Source organism: Mus caroli, unplaced genomic scaffold, assembly GCF_978045245.1.
Source record: "Mus caroli unplaced genomic scaffold, Mus_caroli_1 scaffold_4, whole genome shotgun sequence".
Lineage (NCBI taxonomy): Eukaryota > Metazoa > Chordata > Mammalia > Rodentia > Muridae > Mus > Mus caroli.
In genome coordinates, this window is record NW_028227259.1 from 33,583,362 (window position 1) to 33,609,906 (window position 26,545).

At 44.0% G+C, this 26,545-nt stretch overlaps 1 protein-coding gene across 1 annotated transcript; it reads right to left on the minus strand.

Annotated features, from left to right (window-relative positions):
- Positions 1-1,175: 1,175 nt before the first annotated feature.
- Positions 1,176-26,512, minus strand: Gtf3c2 (general transcription factor IIIC subunit 2). Its single transcript, XM_085836578.1, has 20 exons — positions 26,316-26,512; positions 20,738-21,004; positions 20,270-20,591; positions 19,885-20,013; positions 19,284-19,563; positions 17,143-17,237; positions 16,800-16,877; positions 16,045-16,143; positions 15,235-15,462; positions 14,973-15,084; positions 14,741-14,849; positions 13,386-13,411; positions 12,903-13,032; positions 5,392-5,536; positions 5,123-5,284; positions 4,858-4,945; positions 4,504-4,632; positions 3,764-3,916; positions 3,565-3,672; positions 1,176-2,980 (listed from the first exon to the last, which is right to left on the minus strand). The coding sequence occupies exons 2-20, from the start codon at positions 20,979-20,981 to the stop codon at positions 2,762-2,764; spliced, it is 2,856 nt and encodes a 951-aa protein (XP_085692704.1). The 5' UTR covers positions 20,982-21,004; positions 26,316-26,512; the 3' UTR covers positions 1,176-2,761.
- Between the last annotated feature and the right edge of the window lie 33 nt (positions 26,513-26,545).

Consider the following 26,545-nt stretch of genomic DNA (forward strand, 5'->3'; position numbering starts at 1 on the left):
TGTTCAAGAGGCAACTCAATGGAGGGTTTGTTTTATTTTATGGGTTTCTAGAGTCATGCTTTTGTTTGTTGTTTTTTCGAGACAAGGTTTCTCTGTGTAGCCCTGCTGTCTTGGAACTCACTCTGTAGACCAGGCTGGCCTCGAACTCAGAAATGCACCTGCCTCTGCCTCCCAAGTGCTGGGATTAAAGGCGTGCGACTTCTAGTCATGTTAAAAAAAGAGGCATAAAACTGTATTTAAAAAAGAGTTTAGGAATTTTAGTCCCCCTCTAGTTTTAACACCAACTCCCTGCAAATCCCTTCCTGAGGTAGGTAAAGATGTATACATCCCCAAGCCTTAAAAAGGGTCAACTTAATTGCTGTCTGTCCACCCCCAGCTCAGTTAGTCAGTTCCTGTATGATTAATGAAGGATGGATTCTATTAGAGGTAGTAAGAATTCAGGGGAATTCTGTGTACAGAACATGCTAAAAGAATTTCACTAGTAGACATAATAAGGAGTCCAAATGTGCAAGATTGGAAGGTGTTTTTTAGCAATATGGATTCAAGCCTTATTCAGATTGCTTAACCTCAGAACCTAGTTGTCATTACATAAAATAGTACCTACCCCATGGAGCTCAGGGGTATATGAAAAGCACCCCAAACAGAGAAAATGCTTAATATCATTTATCTATCCTCACTTCTCTCCCACTAGAGAAATATAAAAGTTCCTTAGTAAGGTTTGACCTGGGAGTTTCTGAAGGGGAGAAGATATCAGGAGGTTAAGTGAACCCAGGATCTTGTACACACACTAAGTCCATGCTCTTCCATTTAGCTACATCCCAGCCCTGAGATGGGATCTTGAAGGACAAACAGGATTTAGGTGTTGGTGGCAAAGGCAACAGAATAAGCTAAGGCACAAAGGAAGGAGGGCAAGAACCAAGAACACAGATACACTGGGAAGGAAGATAGGGAGAAAAATGGACTGAGGAGAAAAGGCTTGTGGGAAAGGAGAAAGAACAGAGCAGAAAATATTGCCCCCACAGTTACTTCTGAGCTCAAGGTTGAATCAACACCAGGAGCAGGGTCGCTGGCACAGCCTTTAGTCCCCACAAGTTCCACCTTCTCTAACACTGGAAGTAGGGAAATACAGATGTGCTGTATGGATGGGTTGCTCTGCAGGACAAGCCAAGCTCCTCTGCAATGGAAGGCACTTCTTTATTAGTTCAAAAAGCAAGCCTGACACCGCCTGAGCTGGATCACAACAGTGTGCTGCAACACTTGGCTCCTAACACTAATGCAGTTATGGGCCCTTCTGCTGTGTAAGGACCTTAGTCTCCTAGAGGTCTGCTTTCTCTTCTGTATAGGAAGGGGACTCACTACTTGGCTCTCTTCTTAAAGACTTCTGGTGTTTGACAAATCTTCTACACTACTCAGGTAGAAAACTGTTTCCAGATATAACAGACCAATCTTGAGTGCTCTAAAGTCTAGGTTTTGTTTCAGGCAATACTAATGTAAACTGCATCCCATCCAAGAGGAAACCGGCTACCTGTTTCCTATTTCCTAAGATGGTCTAACTACTTCCTTCCACACTTCAGCCTGTATACTCCAATGTGTCCCCTGGCTGTGATTTGGCAATCTCACATCTCTGGGGCTGCCTGTGTTTTCAAGACAGTATCAGCCATGTGAGGTGCTGCTATCCACAGAGGACTTGATTGAGAGAACAATACATTGTTGGGTTCTAAATACTTTCTATACAGAGTTTAAACATGTTTAATACGTCAGCAATGTGACCATATCATAAAGATCAAAAATCATGACTTGTAAAAGAATGATTGAAATAACTAAAGATATTTAATCTAGAGAAAAAATGACTTGGGACACACATGATAGCTACTGTGAAGTACTGAAAGGGCAGCCACAGGGGAGGGTGACTATGTTCTAACACCCAGTAGTAAAATTAAGAGAGGTATACTCTGACTTGATATAAAGGAAGATCTTATTTTTCTTTTTTTTTTTTTTTTTTTTTTTTTACTTTTTGGTTTTATGAGATAGCCCAGACTGAATGCAAACTTGTGATCCTCCTGCCTCGGTCTCCTAAGTGCTGGGATTACAGGTATGCACCACTATACTCAGCTTCAAAAAATTTAAAAACACTATCTAGGAGTGTTCAAGTAGTGTCATATGTCAGTGATTGGGAATATTTCATAAGCAGGAACAAGTAAGAGCTAGCTGCTGTCCTACTGGCAGGGTGCTTATGTTGTTCCTCAGTTAAAGTTAAGTTATGAGCAGCTTCAGTCCAATAAATTACTGTCCCCACCATTGGGCCTGTGTGTTGGTTATTCTAATGAGGAAGATTGGAAGGCAATAACATCAAATTCTCGAAATAGACAGGAGCCTTCATGAAGATATCCTTTCCGACTGTCCAAACACCCACTCACAAGTGCTCTCAAAAACACCCAGTACCTTTACTTAGCTTTACCTCCTTCACAATATGCTCAATATGAGCAATTTGACTCCCAAGCCTAGGTTTGGCCTGAGTGTTTCTTGTGAGCCATGGTTTTAGGCATAGGAATTGTTGTGGAGGGGAAGCCCCCCTACCTGCAGGGAGCTGTGACCATAGAAGTCTGTGGAAGGAGAGGGATTTAAGGAGTTTGGGGCATGTAGGCCTAAAGATTTAGGCCTGGCACCATCACTGTCCAGGAAGGGCCCAGGTCCTATGCTCTATGCATGGGCGCCATTTGTTCTTGGCAGACTTCAATCCAAGAGTTCTGTGTGGACCAGATTAGGGATTGGGGAGAAGGCAATGGCTGCTTGGAGAGAAACCAGGCCCTTCAGTTGGAAAGGATGGTTGGAACATAGCATTGAAGTTGGCTCGGCTTTCAAGCTGTACACGGTGGGCCAGCGGGGAGGTGAGTCCACGAACAAAATGGATCCGAACCAACCCTGACTGCCCCCCAGATACCAGCCATCCATAGGAGTCCAGGTTTGGGCTGAAGCGTACCTGTGGAGAGAGCAGAAAACCCACAGAGCCTCAGAGTGCACCTGCATGAGCTTTAAAAACACATCACCACACCTTTCATTTCAGCAATCAGGCTGAAGCAGGCGGATCTCTGTGAGTCTGACGCCAACCTAGTCTACAAGATGAGCTCCCCAACAGCTACTGACCCTGTATCAAAACCACCCAAAGGGCTGGAGAGATGGCTCAGTGGTTGAGAGCACTGACTGCTCTTCCTAAGGTCCCGAGTTCAAATCCCAGCAACCACACGGTGGCTCACAACCACCTGTAATGGGATCTGATGCCCTTTTCTGGTGTGTCTGAAGACAGCAACAGTGGACTTTACATATAACAATAAATAAATCTTCAAAAAAAAAAAAAAAAAGAAAAAAACCCACCCAAAACCAACCCAGCAGATAAAGGCACAATCAGGAGGAGCAGACCATGTGAGAGACAGTCAATGAATGACATCTATGTACCACGACCCAGGAGAGAGTCAAGGCTGCTTTCCCTCCAGCCAGTGCTGTGCCTTTAAACATCTTATTTCACTGACTGTAGAGGGTAGGAGAGATACAAGACAAGGTTCTCACCTTGTGAATAGCTTCAAGCTGCAGCCTGTCAAGGCAAAGCTGAGAATGTCCCTCTCCTTCCTGCATGCGAAGCATTGGTTCTCTACGAAGCAGATTGTGGAAGGAACTCTGGGAAAGAGAAGTGGAATTCCTTAGGACTCCCTGCTATCTAAGGGTTTATCTTTCCTAACACCAACAGTGACTTGCAGTCACCACTCACCAGATCTGTATCTTGAAAGAGCAAGTAGTGATGGTTGATGGTTTCAGTGTAGGTTCTCGCTTTGGGAGGATTGGGGGTCTCAGAGGAAGTCGAGGAGTAGTCTTGGTCTTCCGGGCTGTCCTGGTACGGTATCAGATCTGCTTTATATATTGGCTAAAGAGAAAATCATAAGGTTAGCCTCTTAAATTTTTATTTATTTATTTATAACTGCATGTATTCACATATACCATGGGGTGCATGTGGAGGTCAAAAAACAACTTGAGGTAGTCAATTCTTTCTTCCATCCTGTGGGCCCCAGGGAATAAGCTCAGCTCATATAGGCTTTGCAGCTGGTATCTTTACATGCTAAGCCATCTCTCGAGAAAGATTTTAAATACTGAACACAAAGCAGAAAGGAAACTGGCTTACTGTGGCACAAAGTCTCAAGAACAGAAAGAATAAACACACACTGAGGCTGGCACAAGGGCTGCAACCCGATGACCTGAGATAGAGACAGAGACCTGACTCTCCAAAGCTGCCCCTTGGCCAGACCCGTGAACCGTGCACACCAAGCCCCATACACATGAATTAAGTGTAATGACAGTAACAATTCTTAAAGAAACATGCTCAGTTCTAAAGAAGATTATACATAAGTCCTAGCTTCAAGGACCGTATCAGAGCTTGGAGCAAGCACTAGTCTGTATTCTACCAAGAGCTGACAAGGTAAAAGTTTATGGTGTAATAAATGTTCATATACTTACAAATCGTCTTTCTGCAGGTTTCTTGACATTGATTGGATTTGATGCCATATCAGGTAAAATAGCTGCAATGAGCTCCCCAGATATATCTCCTGCAGCTACTGTCCCAAGCCAGTCTGAACCTGAAAGACTCTTCATAGGAAAAGACATATTTATTTCACCTGTCCACTCATTCATTCCTGTGATGATGACTATATAGTCTGATGTTAAGGAGATTGTCCCTAATGATCCAGTTACCATATACCTGCTCCTCCCTGTGCCCTGAATGGTGCTCTGTGTTACTGTCTGCTCCTGACTCACTACAGTAAACAATTGATCATTTCCTGCCTACTGAAGCTCGGGAAAGGAGAGGCTCACCCAGACAGTGCCTTTTCGCGGAGCAGTAAAGTAGGCCTTAAAACCAAGGTAACCGGCATCAATGTAATGAATTCCACAGAGCCCGTAACTGAAAAGGTGAAAAAAATAAAATAAGCCTTCCTTCTTCTAAGAACATTGTTTGTTTCTTCCAAAATTCAGATACCTCAGCCAACAAACTCAACTCTCCTTTCCCCACAATCTGACATGCTCTGCCCCCCAACCCGCAGGGCCTGTCCCCAGAACTCATATCTTCATCTTGTCGTACGAGGCATAACAGTTGTCTTGAGCCACTGTGACACCATTATAGGGGAGCAGCCAGGAAAGCTCTGTACTCAAGAAGCGCTTGATACAGTTTATTGGTTCATAAGGTCGTCGAAGATCCCAGAATTTGATTTTCCGGTCACTCCCCGCAGACACCAAGAAATGACTGAAAAAATGGGAGATGAGATCAGAGCCTGTGCAGAAGGCTACAGTTTCCTATTTCCTATTTCCCCCTGCTACAGTTCCCCACTCCACAGCCCTCTTACTCTGTACCTGTTAGCTTTGCACCACTGAATTGTACGGACAGCCTGGTCGTGGGCTAGGAAACACTGAAAGGGATAGAGCTTTAAGGAGCCATCAGAGAGCCGTATCCTTTGGAGGGGTGAGTTAGTGGGAAGATTCCAGAAAACGACCATGCCTAAAGTAGAGATAAAATATGTACACATTAAAGCAGAAGTTCTTGACCTTTGGAAAACCTCTATCTCCAAAAGTATTTACAATTCTTTTTTTTTTTTTTTTGGTTTTTTTCAAGACAGGGTTTCACTGTGTAGCCCTGGCTGTCCTGGAACTCACTCTGTAGACCAGGCTGGCCTCGAACTCAGAAATCCACCTGCCTCTGCCTCCCAAGTGCTGTGATTAAAGGTGTGCCCCACCATGCCCGGCTACATTACAATTCTTTTTTTTTTTAAAGATTTTATTTATTTATTATATGTAAGTACACTGTAGTTATCTTCAGAAACTCCAGAAGAGGGAGTCAGATATCGTTACAGATGGTTGTGATCCTTCATGTGATTGTTGGGAATTGAACTTAGGACCTCTGCTTGCTCTAGCCAACCCCACTTGCTCCGGCCAAAGATTTATTTATTAGTATAAGTTCACTGTAGCTGTCTTCAAACGCACCAGAAGAGGGTATCAGATCTCATTATGGGTGGTTGTGAGCCACCATGTGGTTGCTGGGATTTGAACCCCGGACCTTTGGAAGAGCAGTCAGGTGCTCTTACCCACTGAGCCATCTCACCAGCCCCTACATTACAATTCTTAACTGTAGCAAAATTACAGTTATGAAGTGGTAACAAATAATGTTATGGCTGGGGCTGGCACCCGTGAGAGCTGTACTCAAGTGTCCTAGCATGAGGAGGGTTGAGCACCGCTGCATTAGGAAGGCGCTTGGTTCTGTGGTCTCATTTCTTTCTTTGAGATGGCAGACTTGTTTCCTACTGTCACATCCACACTACAGTGAAAGAGAGGACAATGACGACTGGCTGAGTTCTCCCTCACAGCTCAGCTCAAACACCCAACCTGACTCCACCTAAAAGATAGCAGCAGAGTCCTGGACCCTCATTTAAAAGAGTGCATCTGGCCGGGCGGTGGTGGCGCATGCCTTTAATCCCAGCACTCTGGAGGCAGAGGCAGGTGGATTTCTGAGTTCGAGGCCAGCCTGGTCTACAGAGTGAGTTCCAGGACAGCCAGGGCTAAATAGAGAAACCCTGTCTCAAAAAAACAAAAGAAAAAAACAAAAAAAAAAAGAGTGCATCTGATGGCTGGTAAATAGATTTTTTTTTTCTTTTAATTCTACGTATTTGTCTGTGTGGGAACATGTGTATATGTGAATGTAGGTACATATGGATGCCAGGAGGGCTTTGGATCTCCTAGAGCAGGAATTATAGGCAGCTGTAAGCGCCTCACATGAATTCTGGGAAGTAAATTCAGGTACTCTGCAAGGACAGTGCATGCTTGCAAGTGCTGAGTCATCTCTTGGGCCTTGGGGTAAAAGAATTTTAAAATAGTGAATATCTGCTGATATGGTGGGACATATTTATAATCTTAGCATTTGGGCTGAGGCAGGATGATCTGCCTGGGGTACACCAAAGCCCTATCTCCACAAAACAAAACACAACTCCTTCAGAATAGCAGCTGTCAAGCTATAACCAATAAATCAGACAGAGTGCTGTGTTCTTTATTTGGTACTGGGGACTGACCTTGCCTCATGCATGCCAGGCAAGTGCTCCATCTCATGTGGATGGAGTTTTACCCTCCCTGCATAATATTCTTTTGAGACAGCTTGGAGTATTCAGGTTGGCCTCAAACTCACAGCATCCTTCTACCTCTGCCTCCACTGTGCTGGAAGAATAATTATAAGCCACCATGCTTGGCTGAGAGTGCCTGCCTGCCTACCTGCCTGCGTGCCTCAGTAAGTTACATTAAAACAATCACACTTACTCATTTATACAATGTCTAGGGCTGATTACATATCCACATAGAACTTAGTGCCAATAGCGGCAACCTGCTCCCAAAGCCTAAAGCCATTACTATCTGATGCATTACTCTACTTCTGCTCTAAACAAGAATAACAAAAGCAACAAGATGCAGAGGGAAAGACAACAAATGGGCACACAAAACAACTTGACTGACTAAAACAAGGATAGCAAAGGAGAGGTGCGCAAATGTAATTCAGATAAAAAATAAAAAATAATAGACATTAAAAATCTTACAAGCCGGGCAGTGGTGGCGCACGCCTTTAATCCCAGCACTTGGGAGGCAGAGGCAGGTGCATTTCTGAGTTCGAGGCCAGCCTGGTCTACAGAGTGATTTCCAGGACAGTCAGGGCTACACAGAGAATCCCTGTCTCGACAAACCAAAAACCAACCAACCAACCAAACAAAGGCACTTGCTGCCAAACTCAGCAACCTGAGTTTGATTCCCTAGGGATTTATCTACAGGTTAAAAGAACCAACTCCCACAATCTTCTAAACTCCATACATCGCACACCCCCAATAAATGAATGTAAAAAATATGTAATTAAATATCTATAAATTATACTTATTTGAAGAGCTGGGAGATTATACCTAGGACCTAATGAATATTACAAAGCACTTGCTAACCTTTCTATTTTTAATTTTGAGATATGGTCTAAAATGTCTGGGCATTCCTTGAACTTGATGCTCCTGCACCACCAGACCCAGCAACAAGTTTAAGAGGGCACTGGGGATCCCGTAGCACTGGAGTTACCCTGTGAGCTGCCATGCACTTAAACTCAGGTCCCCTGAAAGAGCTGCCAGTGCTCTTAAGCTATTTCTCCAGCTCCCTACACCTTTAAACAGCTTATATAGAATGATCTTGTTTCTATAAACTTGTCTTTCTTTAAACTCCTGTGTGCTTATTATCAGAGAATTTTTCTCTGCTCTATTTTATAGTGGAAACATTTATATGAAATACATTAATTTCAAGCACACAATTCATTGAGTTTGGTAGCTACTTGTACTAGTCAAATAACCCCAACAAACAAGAACCCAAACATTTCCATAAATGTTAAAATTCCTTATGACTCTTTGTATCTCTTTTGAGTGAGGCAAGCAACTTTCTAAGTACTAAACCAGTAATTAGCAGGCATTGTGACTGTGGGTAGTTTCTTTTAGTGATTATCTGAGCTGTTTCCATGTTATGTGTCAGGAGACCTTCACTTTTTTATTGCTGAACAGTCTGTTGTGATAATCGGTTTTCTCTAATTATCTTTCAAAATTACTGTCTTAATTAGGGTTTTATTGCTATGAAGAGACACCAGGACCAAGGCAACTCTTATAAATGCAAATAAAGGCACACTTGGTGCTAGAAGAGCTAAGAGTTCTACATCTTGATCTGAAAGCAGTCAAGACTGTTCCATACTGGGTGGATCCTGAGTATAGGAAACCTCAAAATCTACTCAAACAGCAACACACTTCCTCCAACAAGCCACACCTAATAGTGCCACTCCCTATGGCCAAGCATTAAAACACATGAATCTATGGGGGCCAAACCTATTCAAACCACATTCCACTCCCTGGCCTCCACAGGCTTTTAGCTATAACATTTTTTTTTTTTTTTTTTTTTTGGTTTTTCGAGGCAGGGTTTCTCTGCATAGCCTTGGCTGTCCTGGAACTCACTCTGTAGACCAGGCTGGCCTCGAACTCAGAAATCCGCCTGCCTCTGCCTCCCGAGTGCTGGGATTAAAGGCGTGCGCCACCACGCCCGGCAACATAAATTTTAAATGCATTTAGTAGTCCAACTCTAAAAGTCCCCATAATCTATCACAATATTTAAAAATCCAAAGTTTCTTCTGAGATTCATGCAATCTCTTAACCATAATCCCCTACAAAGTCAAAATTAAAAACCAGATCACATATTTCCAACATCATAAGATATGCATTATCATTCCAAAATGTTATAGTGAGGAAATACTGGACCAAAACCGAGACCAAAAACCAGCTTGGCAAACTCTGCATCTCCATGTTTCAGCTTTGTTGACTACAACACAATTCTTTCTCTTGGCTGGTTCAACTCTGTTAGTAGCTTTCCCCAGCAGGTACCCCATGGTTCTGGCATCTGTAACACGTTGGGGTCTCCAAGGCAACTTCAATTTTATAGTTCTTGTTCCCATGTCTGGGAGCCACAAACGCATGATCTTGTGGGCTCCTCCAAAGTGATCTTCTGGGCATCACTTCTCCAGCTGTGCCCTCTAGCATTCTAGGGTCTCATTGACTCCATTCCACTGCTACTGCTGTTCTTGCTGGTGACTCCATAGTACTGCATCTCCAATACAGTGGGGTCTTCCACTGCAACTAGGTTGCACTTTCACCGATTGCCTCTTGTAGGTTCACTTCAAGGTACCAAGCCTCAACTTCTCTGCACAACCCTTCAGTCCCAGGCCTTCAACTGCCATTGAGACTGCACATTCACCAATGGCCTTTCCTGGCCTCTCACAGTGCCAAGACTCAGCTACTTGTCTTGATCCTCTCATGCTTTCAAAACCAGTACCACCTGGGTGATTCTTACACATCACCAAATCCGACTGCCACCATGATTTCTATCTCTGGAACACAGCTTCTTTGTGCTCTCAGATAACACATCTTAGATTCCACCTCGGTGATGCTGGTCTCTTAATCACAGCTAATTTCTTAGCTCTAGCTAACCAGCATCAATTGTCCCAGTAACCCCAGCTATTCTTGACTCTAAAGCCAGAGCCTCATGGCTAAAGCTGTAAATTTCTGTTTCTTTGCTGGGGCTGGTACATGGTTCCTTCATTCAACTAAATCCTCACCAGCTTTCTGTTTTCAGTGATTTCCTTCACTGCCTAAGCTTGGCTCTCCTGAAACTTGCTCCGTAGACTGACCTTGACCTCAAGAGCTCTGCATGCCTCTGTCTCCTGAGAGCTGGGATTAAAGGCATGTATCACCATGCCCGACCTAAGCTTTTCTGTAATTCCCTTTCACAAGACCTTTATAAGCGTGATTACTATGCCTCAAGATCTAGATCAAAAGCCTGTATCCTTCAGCCTCAAGATCCGGATCTTGGGCTGGAGAGATGGCTCAGCGGTTAAGAGCACTGACTGCTCTTCCAAAGGTCCTGAGTTCAATTCCCAGCAACCACATGGTGGCTCACACCCATCCGTAATGAGATCTGGAACCCTCTTCTGGAGTGTCTGAAGACAGCTACAGTGTACTTACATATAATAAATAAATCTTTAAAAAAATAATCTGGATCTTAAGTGTGCCCTCTGCTGCTGGACTGCAGTTCATCCAAATACAGTCAATGAGAACCCACAATAGCCCTCAAGATTCATCCCTTGTCAACCAGAAACCATCACATCTCCTTCTGTCCACATGAAAACAATAGCCAGGTCATAACAATGTCTAACATGATATAACTACCCCTTGTTAACTGCAAACACATAAACAATAAACAGAAACAATTAGCTGGGTGGGATCTTGCCCCGAGGTCACCACTTCCTTAATTCTATTTAATATTTGAACACTGTATTTAACTCCATTCTACTTCCTGGTACCCTTTTAATCTTTAAACCATACATTGTGTATCTTTCCTTTCTCAGCTTGCTACGTCTGATCATAAGGACAGAGTCTATGCTAGGTTATTTTGAGATTTCCTTTGTCAATGCAATTAATCTAAATCTCTTCACTTTAGCCTCAGGCAGATTCTTCAGAGAAGAGCAAAAAGCAACCACATTCTTCACCAAATTATCAAAACAGTCTCTAGGCCATATACTAAAATTTTCTTCTGAAATCTCTTCAGCCAGGCCCCCACAGTTCCAATCTCCCTCAACACCACTGTCCTCCATGCTTCTAGTAGGATGGCACACTAAACCCCACTTAAAGCATTTCACTGCTTTTCAAAGTCCTTACTCAAATCCACAATCCTCCAAACACAAGCATGGTCAGGACTATCACAAGAATCCCCCAGTCCTTGGTAGTAACTTCTTAGTTATGCTTTATTGCTGTAAGAGACACCATGACCACAGCAACTCTTATAAAGGCAAACTTTTAATTGTGGCTGCCTTACAGTTTCAGAGAGTCAGTCCATTATTATCATGTGGGAAGCTCAAGCACAGGAAACCTCAAAGCCCACCCAGTGACTGCACTTCCTCCTACAAGGCCGTATCTCCTAACCATGCCATTATCTATGGCCAAGTATTCAAATAGATGAGTCTACAAGGGGCCAAACACCCACAAGTACATTAATTTACTTTGTACGTGTATACCATAGCCTGTGAATGGAGAAGTACATTTTGACTTGAGGAGTCAGTTCTCTTCTCTGACTGTGTGAGTCCTGGGGATTGGACTCAGGTTTTCATGCTTGACAGCAAGTACCATTACATTCTGGGCTATTTATTCAGCTATCCAGCTCTTTTTTTTTTTTTTTTTTTGGTTTTTCGAGACAGGGTTTCTCTGTGTAGCCCTGGCTGTCCTGGAACTCACTTTGTAGACCAGGCTGGCCTCGAACTCAGAAATCCGCCTGCCTCTGCCTCCCGAGTGCTGGGATTAAAGGCGTGCGCCACCACGCCCGGCTCCAGCTCTTTTTTAAAAAGAGAGTAAGCCGGGCGTGGTGGATTTCTGAGTTCGAGGACAGCCTGGTCTACAAAGTGAGTTCCAGGACAGCCAGGGCTATACAGAGAAACCCCATCTGGAAAAAAACAAAAACAAAACCAAAAAACAGAGAAATCCTGTCTCAAAAAAAACAAAAGAAAAATCATACTTGGGTTTGAGAGATGGCTCAGTGGTTAAGAGCACTGACTGCTCTTCCAGAGGTCCTGAGTTCAATTCCCAGTAACCACATGGTGGCTCACACCATCTGTAATGGAACCCAATGCCTCTTCTGTTGTGCCTCAAGACAGCGACAGTGTACTCACATATAAAAAATTAATAATAAATGTTAAAAAAAAAACAACAACCCATACTTATCTTGTGTGTATGTGATGTGTGTGGGTACATACATGTCACAGCTGGCGTGTGGAAGGGAGGACTCCTAGAGGAGATGCTTCTCTCCCCCCATTGTGGGATTAGGGATCACTCTCAGGTCAGCAGTCTCAGTGGCAGGCATCTTCACCTGCTGTGCCATCTTGCCAGCACCTCCACTGAATTCTGAGTTGACTCTCTTTAAACTAGCAAATATTCACTGTTATCTCATCTTCATAGAGGACTGTACTAAATTATGTTCACATCACTCCCCCCTTTTCTTTGAGAAGAAGACAAAGTAGCCCAGATTGGCCTAAAATAGTTATTTTCAAGGATGACCTCAAAATTCTACATAAAATGCTCCACTACTGAACCCCTAACTATGAACTTCTGATCATCCTGCCTCCACCTCCCAAGTGTTAGACTCCAGACATGTACCTTTATGCCTATGCCTAATTTATGTAGTGCTGGGGATTGGGCTTAGGCCATGCAAAGTAAGCACCATCCAAACCCAAGCATATGTAAAGCTTAAAGAGCAACAGGTCTCTGTTTTGTTTTTACCATTATAGTATCCAGCAGCCAGGTGGTGGTGAGGCCTGGTAGGCATCCAAGCCAGGCTAAGGCACTGACCACACTCAGAGGGGTCTGAAGCTTGCACAGACCCTACCTGAAGAGTTGCCAAACACTGGACCTGCAAGGATAGAAGAGATAACTTTAGGGTTAGGAAGTCCTTATTGTTTGAAATAATACTCTTTATCAGTTTGGTTTTGTTTCTTGGTTTTGTTTCGAGACAGGGTTTCTGTTCCTCCATGTAGCCCTGGGAGTCCTTGAACTCTGTAGAGACCAGGCTGACCTCCAACTCAGAGATCCACCTGACAGTGCCTCCCGCGTGCTGGGACTAAAGGTGTGCACCACCACCCAGTTTCCAATCAGTTTTTACTCCAGCAAAGGGATACATTCAGAAAAGAAAGACTCACGGTAGACTCTGTGAAAAGAGGCTCTGGGAAGATGATGCCTCACGTAAGTAACATGCTCCACACTCACCTTGTAGATGGCAGGCTTCATAGCATCTGTGAGGGAACAAAGGCAGTATGTAGCTGAGGATCTCCATCCAGAGGGCAGAGCTCCTACTCAGGCCTTGCTTTGAGATCAGGATCTCATGTCTGGGCAATGACTTCTTCATCCTTTCCCATACCATCAGCTTTCTGACCCTATCTCTTCCCACCTCACTTTCTTCCCCAACACTACAACACCAGCTTTCCTTCTGTGAGAATTGCTGTATCCTCCACCTTGGCAACTTCTTTCTCTGTCTCATTTACCTAAAACTGTCTCTGTTTCTGCATTCTCCACTTGGTTCTTTCCTTATTGACTTAATCCTGCATTCCTATATAAACATTCCCTATTGTCTCCTCTACAGAGTTAAATATATAAAAGTCAGGGGGAGCAATCCCAGAACATGGGAGATGGAAAGAGGAAAAGAAGTTCAAAGTTACAGGGCAAGTTCAAAGCCAACCTGGGCTATAGGAGAGCCTGCCTCAAAGCACAAATGAAAAGAAACACACAGGAATCTCCCTTTGGCCCATATCCAGCAGGCCACCACCCTTTTTAACCTTCTTTGTTTCTTCTTTATGTTTCTTGAGACAGGGTCTACCTACAGAGTCCTGAAGTTACAGAGATCTGCCTGCCTGTCTCCTAAGTGATCTGCTGTAATTAAACTTTCTAAAGAAATGATGTAAGGCATATCCAATCCCTAGGCCACATGCAGTCAACAACAGCTAAGAATGGGTCTCAACACATTAGCTGACTTTTCATTTTTTTTCAGTAATATAACTGTGAGGTTCCTAGGACTGAACTTTGTAGATGACATCATACCATAATGTCAAAGGGCTGGACATGCCTGTTTTCCTATCTCCACCTCAACCTATTCCTCCATCAGACGACCAAACATAAAACCTCCTAGGACTTAAATCCAGATGACTTCTTAAATACTCATTACTGTGTGTGTGTGTGGGGGGGGGGGGGATAGAATCTGCCTTTCTTGACTCTTCCTAAAAGATATCATATGGGTGAAGACACAGATCTCAGGGAGTTCTGAGATTAGCACCGGGGGAAAAAAACATCAGCTAGAGGTGAGTACCATCTGTCAGCCGCAACTCTTTACAGTCAATTTCTGAGGGCACAGACTATGAAAAGAGGGAGAAATGACTGGTAAAATGCTGAAAAGGTGCAGTTAGTCTAAAAGAGAGAATTTAAGCTCAAAAATCACCAACTCAAGTTATAGTACTATCATAAAGGTGTGACTGAACATGCTTTTATGCTAGAGACTACACTAGAGGAGGTCACAGGAGGCAGACAGGTCTGAGCGCTCTGGCTACCACCAATGCAGCTCTGTGACTTGCCTGGAGGCTGCTGTGCCAGGAGGGCCTCAGGATGCGGCAGGCTGAACAGCAGTACCTTCCCATCTGAGCAGGCCAGAGCCAAGAGACCCAGGCGAGGCAGGAGAGGAGCCTGGAGGGTAAGACCAGACCTGTGTTGAGGCTTGCTGCTGGAAAACCCACCCACCACACTCTATCTAACCTCCTTCCTCCAACCCTAACAACTCCCAGGGCTAGTCCCGTCAATTAGAAGTACCTTCCGAAGGGTTTCTGGATGTTCCCATGCCCCACTGGGGCAGAACTTGAGGTCCCAGATACAGCCACTGTCACAAGCAATCCCATAGACAAAGTGGGCCCTGTTGCCAGGACTGGAGAAAAAAACATGGGAGACAGTGGGTAGGAAGAGTCTAGGATTAACGGAGCTCCACTTCCTTGTCTTGCCAGCCCAACGCAAACCCTGCCCCGCCCTGTTTCTCCCTCACCCACCTGCCTGTGGCAGTGTCCCAGCCCCACCTCACCAGCTTTCTTGCTGCAATGTCCCAAGACCCCAGAGCTGCAGCAGCCCAGGGCCTGAATGAAGCTGGCTCAGTGGGTGTGTCTCATTCATGTCAGGGCTGGAGAAAAGGGCCACATACTGTGAAGCTGCTGACCCTTCAGGCACTGGGCACCAGTCCAGAGCCCAGAGTGGTCCCCCTGTGAAGAAGGACACATCCCAGCGCTCTGGATGTGCTGTGATCGAGCTAAATCTAGAGAAAAGTCAGAATAACAAAAATGTTAGGACAAAATGGAAAAGTTCCACTAGGAACAAGTATGTCTGGCGAATCTGTGGTTGGAGCAGGACTCTGCCATGACTCACACCTCCCTCCCACTTTTTTTTTTTTGGTTTTTCGAGACAGGGTTTCTCTGTATAGTCCTGGCTGTCCGGGAACTCACTTTGTAGACCAGGCTGTCCTTGAACTCAGAAATCCGCCTGCCTCTACCTCCTGAGTGCTGGGATTAAAGGCGTGAGCTACCACTCGTGGCACTCCACCTCCCCACTTCTTGCTCTGAGAGGAACTCCTTGCATCTTTCAAGAGGCATGCTAAGTGCATGTCGCTTTGTGAACTGGCCTACCCAAGCCTCCCTCGTCTCCCAGGGCCCAGCTTGCAGAGAAAGCTGACCACTGTATTAGAGTAGATTAGCCTGCTACAGTCGGGACTTTATCCTGAGCGTTACCAGGGTCAGTACTCGAGAGAGGAAAAGGCTAATTGCTAGCCTTTGCAACATTAGTGTCTCCTACTTCTCTCTTCCAGTACAGAAAAAAAGGCTGAGCTGCTGCTATCTTTCACCTGTTTATTCGGTAGATCGTGCCATCCTCAGGAATCCCTTCCCTTTGTACAGAAAACAGGGGAGACTTCTCCTCCTGGGGCAAGTAGGGAGCCGCTTCACTGTGGGAAGCAAAAACATCACAGAATTCCCATTATACACCTTAGAATTCTTTGTCACTTGTCTGTCATCTCCTTCAAGTCTTCTTAGTGATTAATACTGTCAACCTGACAGGACCTAAGTTACCCACTAAGCAAGCCTGTGGGCACACCTAGGAAGAATTAGCTGGTCTCTGGGTATGTGAGCAATTTCCTTTTTTTTTTTTTTGGTTTTTCGAGACAGATTTCTCTGTGTAGCCCTGGCTGTCCTGGAACTCACTCTGTAGACCAGGCTGGCCTCAAACTCAGAAATCCGCCTGCCTCTGCCTTCCGAGTGCTGGGATTAAAGGCGTGCGCCACCACGGCCAGCTTGAGCACTTTTCTTTATTCAGTTATTGAAATAGGACAATTCACCTTAAATGTGGGCAGTACCGTTCCATGGCTTTGGGTCTCAGACTATACAAAATTAAAGTTAGCTGAGCACAAGCATCCACTCTTCTCTCCTTCCTAACTGCAAGCAAAGTGTAACTAGCTTTCTCAAGGTCCTACTGCACCATGGTGGACTGGAGCCTTGACCTGTGAGACAAAATAAAGCTTTCTCCTTAAGTTGCTTTTGCCTGGCCAGGGCATTTCTATCTCAGTGCAGGAAGGTAATGCTTCAGAGATATCAATCAACTTACAGTTCAGATAACAACTGCCACTTCCAGGCTACTGGAATCCACTCAGCAAACTCCCAGAATGAATGGTGCTGTTCTCGGCTAGAGAAACAGAAGCGTCATCAATGGAAGAGAAGAGAAACTCTACAACCACACTGCCTAAGACCCTTTTTCTGAGGCTGGGAGAGATTTGTGGTTTAGGGGTAAGCAGCTACCAGCACTTGAAATGTGGTCAAGAATTAAGAGCCCAAAAGATTGTGCCCTTTTAACACTGCCCCTTAATAATGAATGCCAACACATGCTCTTTTTCTAGCTGTTCTTTATAAATTCCCTCCCCCCAACCTCAGTCTTTGTTCCCAAATCTCACAGGTCCTTAGTGAGGTGGAGGCACTTCCAAACAGGAGCCATGATGTAATTGGGTAAGCCATTGGGAGCCATGCCCCGGCAATGTGGTTTCTGTTTCTAAGGATCAAAATAAAGAAAATACAAAAAGGAGAACATTCTAGGTTGGAAAAAGTCCCAGAGGATAGCTTTTTTCTCAGTATTTAAATTTTCCTTGGCATTACATACCCTACTGACTACCCTATCCGCACTTAAATAGATTTCTGCTCCAGTTACTCTATCTGTTAAAACATACTCTACTCACCTTTCTTCAGTCTCCACATTTGACTCAAAGGACTCTCCTAAAAATCCTCCAACTCCCGCCCTGTGGGACAGTATAACCTATTCTTCCCCAGTACTCCTTCATAGACCCTTCCTCCTCTGACAGGTCAGGTCAAGGAGTGTATTCTTTATACACAGTCCTAGAATCTCATCCATGTCTCGGGGATGGCTACTGCTTTTAAGCCCAATTATAAAGCTCACATCAGGCTAGAGAGATGGCTCAGTGGTTAAGAGCACTGACTGCTCTTCCAGAGGTCCTGAGTTCAATTCTCAACCACATGGTAGCTCACAACCATCTGTAAAGGGATCTGATGCCCTGTTCTGGTGTGTCTGAAGACAGTGACAGTGTACTTATATATATAGTAATAAATAAATCTTTAAAAAAAATAAACAAAAATAAAGCTCACATCATTATAGACTTGGCTCAGTCACAACTTTTTTACAAGTTGTAAGACTACAGAGCCATATTAAGGACTAAGGCAAAAAGAAAACAAAAAAAATTCAATTAAATAAATAAATAAATAAATAGGCCAGGCATGGTGGTGTGTGCCTGTAATCCCACTACTTAGGAGGCAGAGATAGGCAGATCACTATATGAAATTTATACAGAGAAAACCTGTCTTGAAAAAAAAAAAAATCGGGGCTGGTGAGATGTCTCAGCGAGTAAGAACACTGACTGCTCTTCCAAAGGTCCTGAGTTCAAATCCCAGCAACCACATGGTGGCTCATAACCATCTGTAATGAGATCTGATGCCCTCTTCTGGTGTGTCTGAAGACAGCAACAGTGTACTTAGATACAGTAATAAATAAATCTTTAGACCAGAGCTTCGAGGACCGATCAGAGCAAGCAACCTTCATACCCAGCAACCACATGATGGCTCACAACCATCAGTAAGCTACAATGTAGCCATATACATAAAATAAATAAATAAGTATTAAAAACAAAAAAAGAAAAGAAAAAGAAAAAGAGAAGAGAAAAGTCAAGTATGCCTCTAAGCCCAGCATTTAGGGAAGAAAGTGACCCCAATATAAAAACAATCCAGTGGAGAATAATAGAGGGAGACATTCAAGGTCTACCTCTAGCTTCCACACTAGCAAACATGGCCACATGCTTGTACATATATACATGGGCAAGTACACATATGTATGCACCCTCATGTACCTACCTAACAAAGTTCCTGTTTAAGCTAGGTGTGGTTGTCTACACCTATAATGCTAGGACTAAGAAAACTAAGGCAAAGGGACTGAGTTTGAGATTAGTCTGAACTAAACAGTATAGATACTTTTAAAGCCATGGAACAGTACATTTTTAAATGGTAAGTTTATGTTGCATATACTTATCACAAACAAACAAAACAAACTAGTCAAAAACAAACAAAACGAGCGTGTGTCAGTACCTACCAACAAAAGTCTTTTCATCCTCTCTATCAATCGCCCTACGTTATCCAAGACCCCATCTCCTACTGCCATCACCTTCTGGGGAAACCCCACCTAGAAACCAGTACTTGCCTTTCAAAGCCCAGCTCTAGTGTCATTCCTCTGTGAAAGCTGAGCAGCTAGTCCCCTCCCCCACGTCTAAGTCACTGTGGCATTCACTACACTGACAACTTTGAGAAGTAGGGTCCTTGCTCACACATATGGTTTTCAGTAGAGAATACTCCAGAGTGAACAATCTAGACACTACATTCTTCCCTGTATAGTGTCTCCAAATACCTTGCATTTTTTTTTAGTTTTTCCTTTTTTTGTTACTATTTTTGGATAGCCATGAGGCCAAATGTTAACCATGAGTACTCAGAATGCTATAATCCCCATATTCCCATCTTTCTGTTGTTGTTGACTCGTTACCCCTGCAGCAGGTCCTCGTGGGGTGCTTCGGGGTGCAACAGGCTCCGGATCAGACGAGTTTTCACTTGGGGCCTCACTTTCTTCTTCATCTTCACCCTCGACCTGGAGAACAAAGTCTTCATCCCGAGTGCTTCTGTCTTCTTCACCCTGAGAGGATGCTTGCCGGGTCTTCTTCGGCTTCGTGGGGCTGCTCACCTTGGGACTCTTAGGACCAGACAGTGGCGGTGCAGGCAGGGCTGTGGAGAGCTCTTCAGCTAGTTCCTGAAGGTATAGAAGTGCCCTGTGGGATAAGGTGGAGTCAGAGCCATCCTCACAAGTATTAAACAGAGCCCACATTTCTAGACTTTATTATTGTTTTATTGATCTCAGTAATGCTTTGAAGCAGCTACCAGTTTCCCCTTCCCTCCAATAGATGCAGAAATAGAAATCCAAGAAAATTAAGTGACTTGGCACAGGCCAGCCAGACACCAAGGAATATGATAGGCTTTCTAACGCTAGGCCAATGCATTCTTTACTCTACCACATAGAACATAAAGGGCAAGGGAAAGAAGGAAAGGCACATAAACACTGAAATAAATTGAGTGGTAAAAGCAATGAAGACCTGGGGGAAGTCTGTGAAAAATGTGATGGAGAGCCAGGTGTGGTGGCGCACGCCTGCAATCCCAGCACTCGGGAGGCTGAGGTGGGAGGATCGCAAGTTCGAGGCCAACCTGGGTTGGGCAGCGACACCCTGTCTCAAAACAAAAACAAAACAAACAAAAATGTGATGGAGTATGAAGTACAGAAAGAAATCACTTAGATACAAAAAGTTAGCAACACATACCACAAAAGTGGCTCTTATGAGCTAAAGGGTTGCCCCCACCCAGAACCCAGATGCCACCCCTACTTACCTGATACCTCACCAATCTTCCCATCTCTCCAACATCTGCCCCACCTTCCCGCTTCCACCACCACCCCTGCACCAGGCTGTGCCCCACAATCCTTACACTTGGGCAGCCCTTCGGCGGGGTCGTTCCCCAGAAGGGGTCTCAAAGTCCTCGGGGGGCCTCTTTGGATGTGGAGACTCTGGCTGATCTAGGCCTTTGGACAACTTCAATAGTAGCAGGTCTCCCTTGGACTTTTGACTTCGTTTCTTAGGCATGGGGGTGGACAGAGGGTTGGACTGATCTAAGAGACCAGGAACCAGAGGGGTAGATGGAGGTTTACGTTGCTGAGGCCTTTTAGCGCCTCTTGCTGTCCTACCACCTCTCCTCCCGGAAGGCTTTGAGGCCCTAGTGTTTGAGACCTTTGACATCTCTGAAGAAATATCTGTAGAGAAGAATATGGTCTGTGAGATGGGATCAGAGGTCAAGTTCTTTGGAGTACAGTATACTGTACCCAAGTTTTTAAGAAGCTATGAGCTCAATTTGCTCTCTTGTTTTAAGCTAAGCAAAGAGTGAAAGCAAGGCACATACCTTGCTGTTCCAACCTGTTGAGGCTTTCCTGATCTGGAGGAAGCCTCCTCTTGTCAGAAGAATCCTCAAATCCAGGCAAAGGAGGAGGTAGTGACATCTCAATGGAAGCCTCCACACCGGACATTTCTGAGGAAGCCTTGACATCCTGGCTTAGTTCTTCTTGTCCAGGAGAGTCTACCACAATCATGCTCCCCACGGGGTCGGCCTCCCCCAGGGCAACATAGCCGACCCCGCAGGTATCCATCAGCACCCCCCAAAATGGCTGCCCTGCACACAGAGATACAGCAATGAGTGTAACAAGGAAGCTATTTGTAAAGGCTCAGATTCTCCCCCACCCCCCCACCTCCCCCCACCCCCCACCATCTAACAACCAGAAACCCAAGCATCCTGACATCCTGATCATTCATTCAAATAACTACTGGTGTGGTAAGATGGCCTAGAAGGTTAGGATGCTTGCTGCCAAGCCTGATGACCTGAATTCAATCCCCCTGATCCACATGGCACGTGTAAGGAGAAAACCAACTTCTACAGTTGTACTCTGACCTCCATATGGTCAGTCACATGTGTGGCTCCTCAAAAGACAAATAAAAGCACCCCCAACACACAAATTATTATGTTAAGCACTGTTCTAGGATCTAGTAAATGACAATTAGGACAAAAAAAAAAAAAAGCTGGGCATGGTAGTATACACCTGTAATCCCAGCTCTGGGAAGCTGAGGCAGGAGATGCTAGGAGTTTGAAACCAGCCTGGGGTACACACATGCCCGTTTCAGAAAACAAAACAAAAAATAGGCAAGGACGTGGTTTAATCCCAGCACTCGGGAGGCAGAGACAGGCGAATTTCTGAGTTCGAGGCCAGCCTGGTCTACAGAGTGAGTTCCAGGACAGCCAGGGCAACACAGAGAAACCCTGTCTAAAAAACAAAAAAACAAACAAACAAACAAAATAAATAAACAAAATAAAATAAATCATATTCAGATCCCCCACCACAATGGAAAAGGAGATAAAAAGTATGCGCCTCTGGGGAAGAGCCATAACTTCCTAAAACAGACTAAATAGCAGGGCCAAGCATGTGTGAAGGTATGGTGCCAAGGCCCAACAACTATGGAAACCGAAGCAAAAAGACAATTTGAGCCAAGAAATTTGGAACCAACTTGGGGTATAATCCAGCAAGACTCTATTAAATATGAGAGCTGCCAGATGCTATCACAGACCAAGCTAAAGTAGGATACCCAGAGGTGACTAACACCCATTCCCATGAATGTTAGTAAAGGAACAGATTCCCTTAAGAAGAGCTGGATTGGGCTAGGTGGGGTGGAACACTTTGAAATGCCAGCACTTGAGAGGTGGAGGCAGGAGTTTAAGGTTAGCCTTGGCTACATGAAATCATACCTTATAAAAAGAAAAAGAACAAAACAAAACAAGAGTAAGGGTTTTCTGGATCCTAGCCATCAATGTTACATTTGAATTGGGGATAGTGGATGCCTCTGGTCTACAATACAATTAAAGATCATCCTATCACATTAAGAGAACTTTCTTGACGGGCGGTGGTAGTACACGCCTTTAATTCCAGCACTCGGGAGGCAGAGGCAGGCAGATTTCTGAGTTTGAGGCCAGCCTGGTCTACAAAGTGAGTTCCAGGACAGCCACGGCTATAAAGAGAAACCCTGTCTGAAAAAAAAAAAAAAAAAAAAAAAAAAAGAACAAACAAACAAACAAAAACCCCCAAAACAAGGAGATTGGCAGAAGTAAAACACTGACCACAAACCAAAAATTCGAGCAAATTCAACTCTCTAAGGGTCCAGTTTGGGGTCAGGACAACCTATTTGCCTTTGACAAAGGGGAAAAAATAAATAGTTCAAATCCCAGGAGGGAACCTTCTATAGGTTGAGACATAATTAAAAGATAAAAGAATTCACCAGCCTCAATGGAAAGGTGTGCTCATATAAACACTAAATGGAATATGTAAATTAAAGCTCCAAACAATCTCATAGCTATAACTAGATTATAAATGACAGCAGTAAACCTTCTAACTACACAATGCAGCCTCGTATGCTAACGATACTGTATATGGTGTAACGATACTGGTAAATAGAAGGCCTATATCTCTTAATAAGCAAAAAGGATCCAACGTGAGACTTACGCAAGCAGGACAGGAAGAAAAAAAGTTGAAAAGTACCTTTCCAAAAACTATTCCAGAAAAAAGAAGTAGGTTTTCAGCCAACACAAACACTACCGGATCTAAGAAACAAGAGAAAACAATGCAGAGGGTCTGAGAAGCAGCAGGGAAAGGAGTCAGGTCAGAATCCACAGGAAGAGAAAGAGTGCAGTCAAACACTGCTCAACAGTAAGACCAAAGGCAGGCTGAGAAAGCTCTCCGACTCAAAGAATTAGCTATAAGGACATGATAGGCGTGGCCTTAGTGACAGAAGAGAAGGAAAGGCACTCGCTAACAAGTTGTAAATTGATGGGCTCTGCTGTTGTTTGTGAGGAGGGTTCAAACAATGCTTCCCTGGCTGCCTTTGACCTGACAAGAATTTGCCTGCCTCTGAAGGGATTAAAGATGTGCTCCACCATCCCTAACTAAAGAAGGAAGATTTTAAGGAAGACAAGTGTGAGGAAGACAAGATCAGGAGTTCAAGACCAGTCTGGAACACATAAGAGCCCCCATCTCATAAATAAAGGAATGAGAAGGGGGGGGGGGAGAAAGAGCAAGGTGGCAAGAGAGAGGGAGAGCTCAGCGTTTAAGAGAAAAAAACCTGGGCTAGTGAGATGGCTCAGTGGGTAAGAGCACCCAACTGCTCTTCCGAAGGTCCGGAGTTCAAATCCCAGCAACCACATGGTGGCTCACAACCATCCGTAACGAGATCTGACTCCCTCTTCTGGAGTGTCTGAAGACAGCTGCAGTGTACTTACATATAATCAATAAATTTAAAAAAAAAAAAAAGAGAGAAAAAAACCTTAGAAAAGGTTCAAGGCCAGCTTAGTCGACATCAGGAGTACTAGACAAGCCAGGGGTACATAATTAAGACCTTGTTTTAAACAAAACAAAAAGCTAATAGAAGAGAGGGATTACAGCACACTTATAATCCTAGTAGTGAAAAGTATCACAGTCAAGAGGACGGACGCTTCCAGGCCAGCAGGGACATAGTGAGACCCTGTCTCCCACCCTCCAAAATACTGAAAAAAGGAAGACCTTGAAATAAGGAAGACCTCAATTTATGAACCAAGAACATTTACTGGAGTGCTGCAGAGATAGCTCCACAGTTAAGAGTACTTGATGCTCTTAAGAAGACCTGGGTTTAGTTCCCAGCACCCCCATGGTGGCTCACAACCAACCACAACTCCAACTCCAAAGGATCTGAGGTCTTCTGAGCTCTGAGAGCACCAGGCATATAACAGGTGCACATGCATACAATACACACAAGCAAAGCACCCATGGTCAGGAAATAAAGCAATGGCTTACTGTACAAAACAGAAATAAAATCAACAAACAATTACTATAGCAAAAAATATCTGAGTGAAAACACTAAATTTCAAAAGGAAACATCTCTGCTCATCTCAGCACTTTTGGTAGGAGCCGCCTACAGAGGAAAAGGCACCAGAGCTGCCTCAAAGTTCTCACAAATACTTGAAATCAGAAAAGAATTACAGCCTGGAGAAACCCTTCACTAAGCTAAGACATCATTCATCAGCATGACAGCAGCATGACATCCTGGATATGCAAGTGTAAGATCCATCTAACTTTTTCTTTTCTATGAGCTGAAGAATAGTTCAGGAGTAGAGAGAGCATTTGCTTAACATTTCCCAAAATCCTGGAGTCAATCTCCAGTACAGGAAGGAACAAAGAGAGGGAGGAAGACTTGCTAATAGAGAAACTCTAATATCAAAGACTGGCATCATTCACAACAGTGGAACATTAAATTGAGATTAAGTAACTATGGTAACTAAAGAGCTAAGAAATAGATTCTACCTTCAGATTTTTTTTTTTTTTTTTTTGGTTTTTCCAGACAGGGTTGTCTTGGCTGTCCTGGAACTCACTTTGTAGACCAGGCTGGCCTTGAACTCAGAAATCTGCCTGTCTCTTCCTCCCAAGTGCTGGGATTAAAGGCGTGTACCATCACCGCCCAGCTAACTTCAGATTTTAAAGGTTTCAGTTGGCCAGGATGGTGAATGCTTGTAATCTCAGCCCTTAGGAGTTGAAGCTAAAGGATCTGGAATTCCAGGCCAATCAGGGATAAAAACCTGTCTCAAAGAAAGTGGTCTTGTAAAACAAATAACAACAAAACAATATTCAGACTGTAGTAACCTAAGACAAAATCAATCTATCTTTGAACGTTTGTAAGGTAGTGGTGCATGCCTTTAATCCCAGCACTTGAGAGGCAGGCAGATGGTCTACAGAATGAGTTCCAGGACAGCCAGGGCTACACAAGAAACCCTGTCTCGAAAAACCAAAAGAGAAAGTTCGTAAGATAAAGATAGAAAGAAAGAAAGAAAGAAAGAAAGAAAGAAAGTTAAGTAAGTGTGTAAGATCTTGCCTTCCTGGTTTACTACACTATTCGAACTTGATGCGTGAACTAGCATATAACTTTTTTCACTGAGTGACTCAACATACAAAAAAAAAAATTCTTTTAAAAATTCACTTCTAGGGCTGGTGAGATGGCTCAGTGGGTAAGAGCACCCGACTGCTCTTCCGAAGGTCCAGAGTTCAAATCCCAGCAACCACATGGTGGCTCACAACCATCTGTAATGAGATCTGGCGCCCTCTACTGGAGTGTCTGAAGACAGCTACAGTGTACTTACATATAATAAATAAATAAATCTTTAAAAAATAATAATAATAATAAAACTTGCAGCTGTATTTAAAAAAAATCACTTCTAGTAAAAGGCAGTGGCAGTGAATGGTAGAATTCCTATTTAGGATCTGACAATACAAATTTTAAACAGTAAAGGAAGAAAAGTTCAGTAAATTCTAATTAGGATTTTTACATCCCATACTGTCTGATTTCCTTGCTGCTTCAGGTTGCTAACCTGACTACTTTGGCAAAAGAAGAACAATTAGATAATACTACATCTTAAACACGGACTCACTTCACATACACTGTTTAATACACTGGTTCCCAAAGTATTCCTATCATGCAACTGGTGATTTTTCAGATAATTTTACTGGTCCAAAAACAAACATTTAGCTGGGCGTGGTGGCGCACGCCTTTAATCCCAGCACTTGGGAGGCAGAGGCAGGCAGATTTCTGAGTTCGAGGTCAGCCTGGTCTACAAAGTGAGTGCCAGGACAGCCAGGGCTACACAGAGAAACCCTGTCTCGAAAAACCAAAAAATAAACAAACACAAACATTTGTACAAAAACCTGCAACTCACGTTTTCAGTTGATACTGCTAGAAACTAAAGAGTGTAAATCTGAATAGAACAACTTAAAATTATTAGGAAAAATGGCACTACAGTTGATAGCGGTAAAAGGTAACATAAGGAATGGTTAATTTGAATTTATGTAACAATCAATGTACCTCCAAGGGCAAAAAGACCTGGTTATGTCCTAAACCTGCCCAGAAAAGTGAATTACCTCCTGTGGGGTTGAAGTCGGCATCTCTGTCTTGTCCAAAAGACGGCAAACTTGCCGCGGGATAAAAGGACCAGTATAAGGAAACATAACTGGCCCTTGGCTGCGCCAATGGGGTTGCAGCGCGCGGGGCACAACCCCAGGGGTTAGAGCCACTTGGAGGAAAAGGCTGAGACACAGTAAGAGGGAATGAGCACAAGAGGACTGACTGCAATCAGACAGAGACACCACCA

Coding starts and splice junctions, on each gene's coding strand:
- Gtf3c2 (XM_085836578.1), bottom strand. CDS start 20,981: ATGGATACCTGCGGGGTCGGCTATGTTGCCCTGGGGGAGGCCGACCCC. Junction 20,592..20,737: donor CAACAGGTTGGAACAGCAAG/GTATGTGCCTTG, acceptor TCTTCTCTACAG/ATATTTCTTCAGAGATGTCA. Junction 17,238..19,283: donor CACGAGGACCTGCTGCAGGG/GTAACGAGTCAA, acceptor TTTGATCCTTAG/AAACAGAAACCACATTGCCG.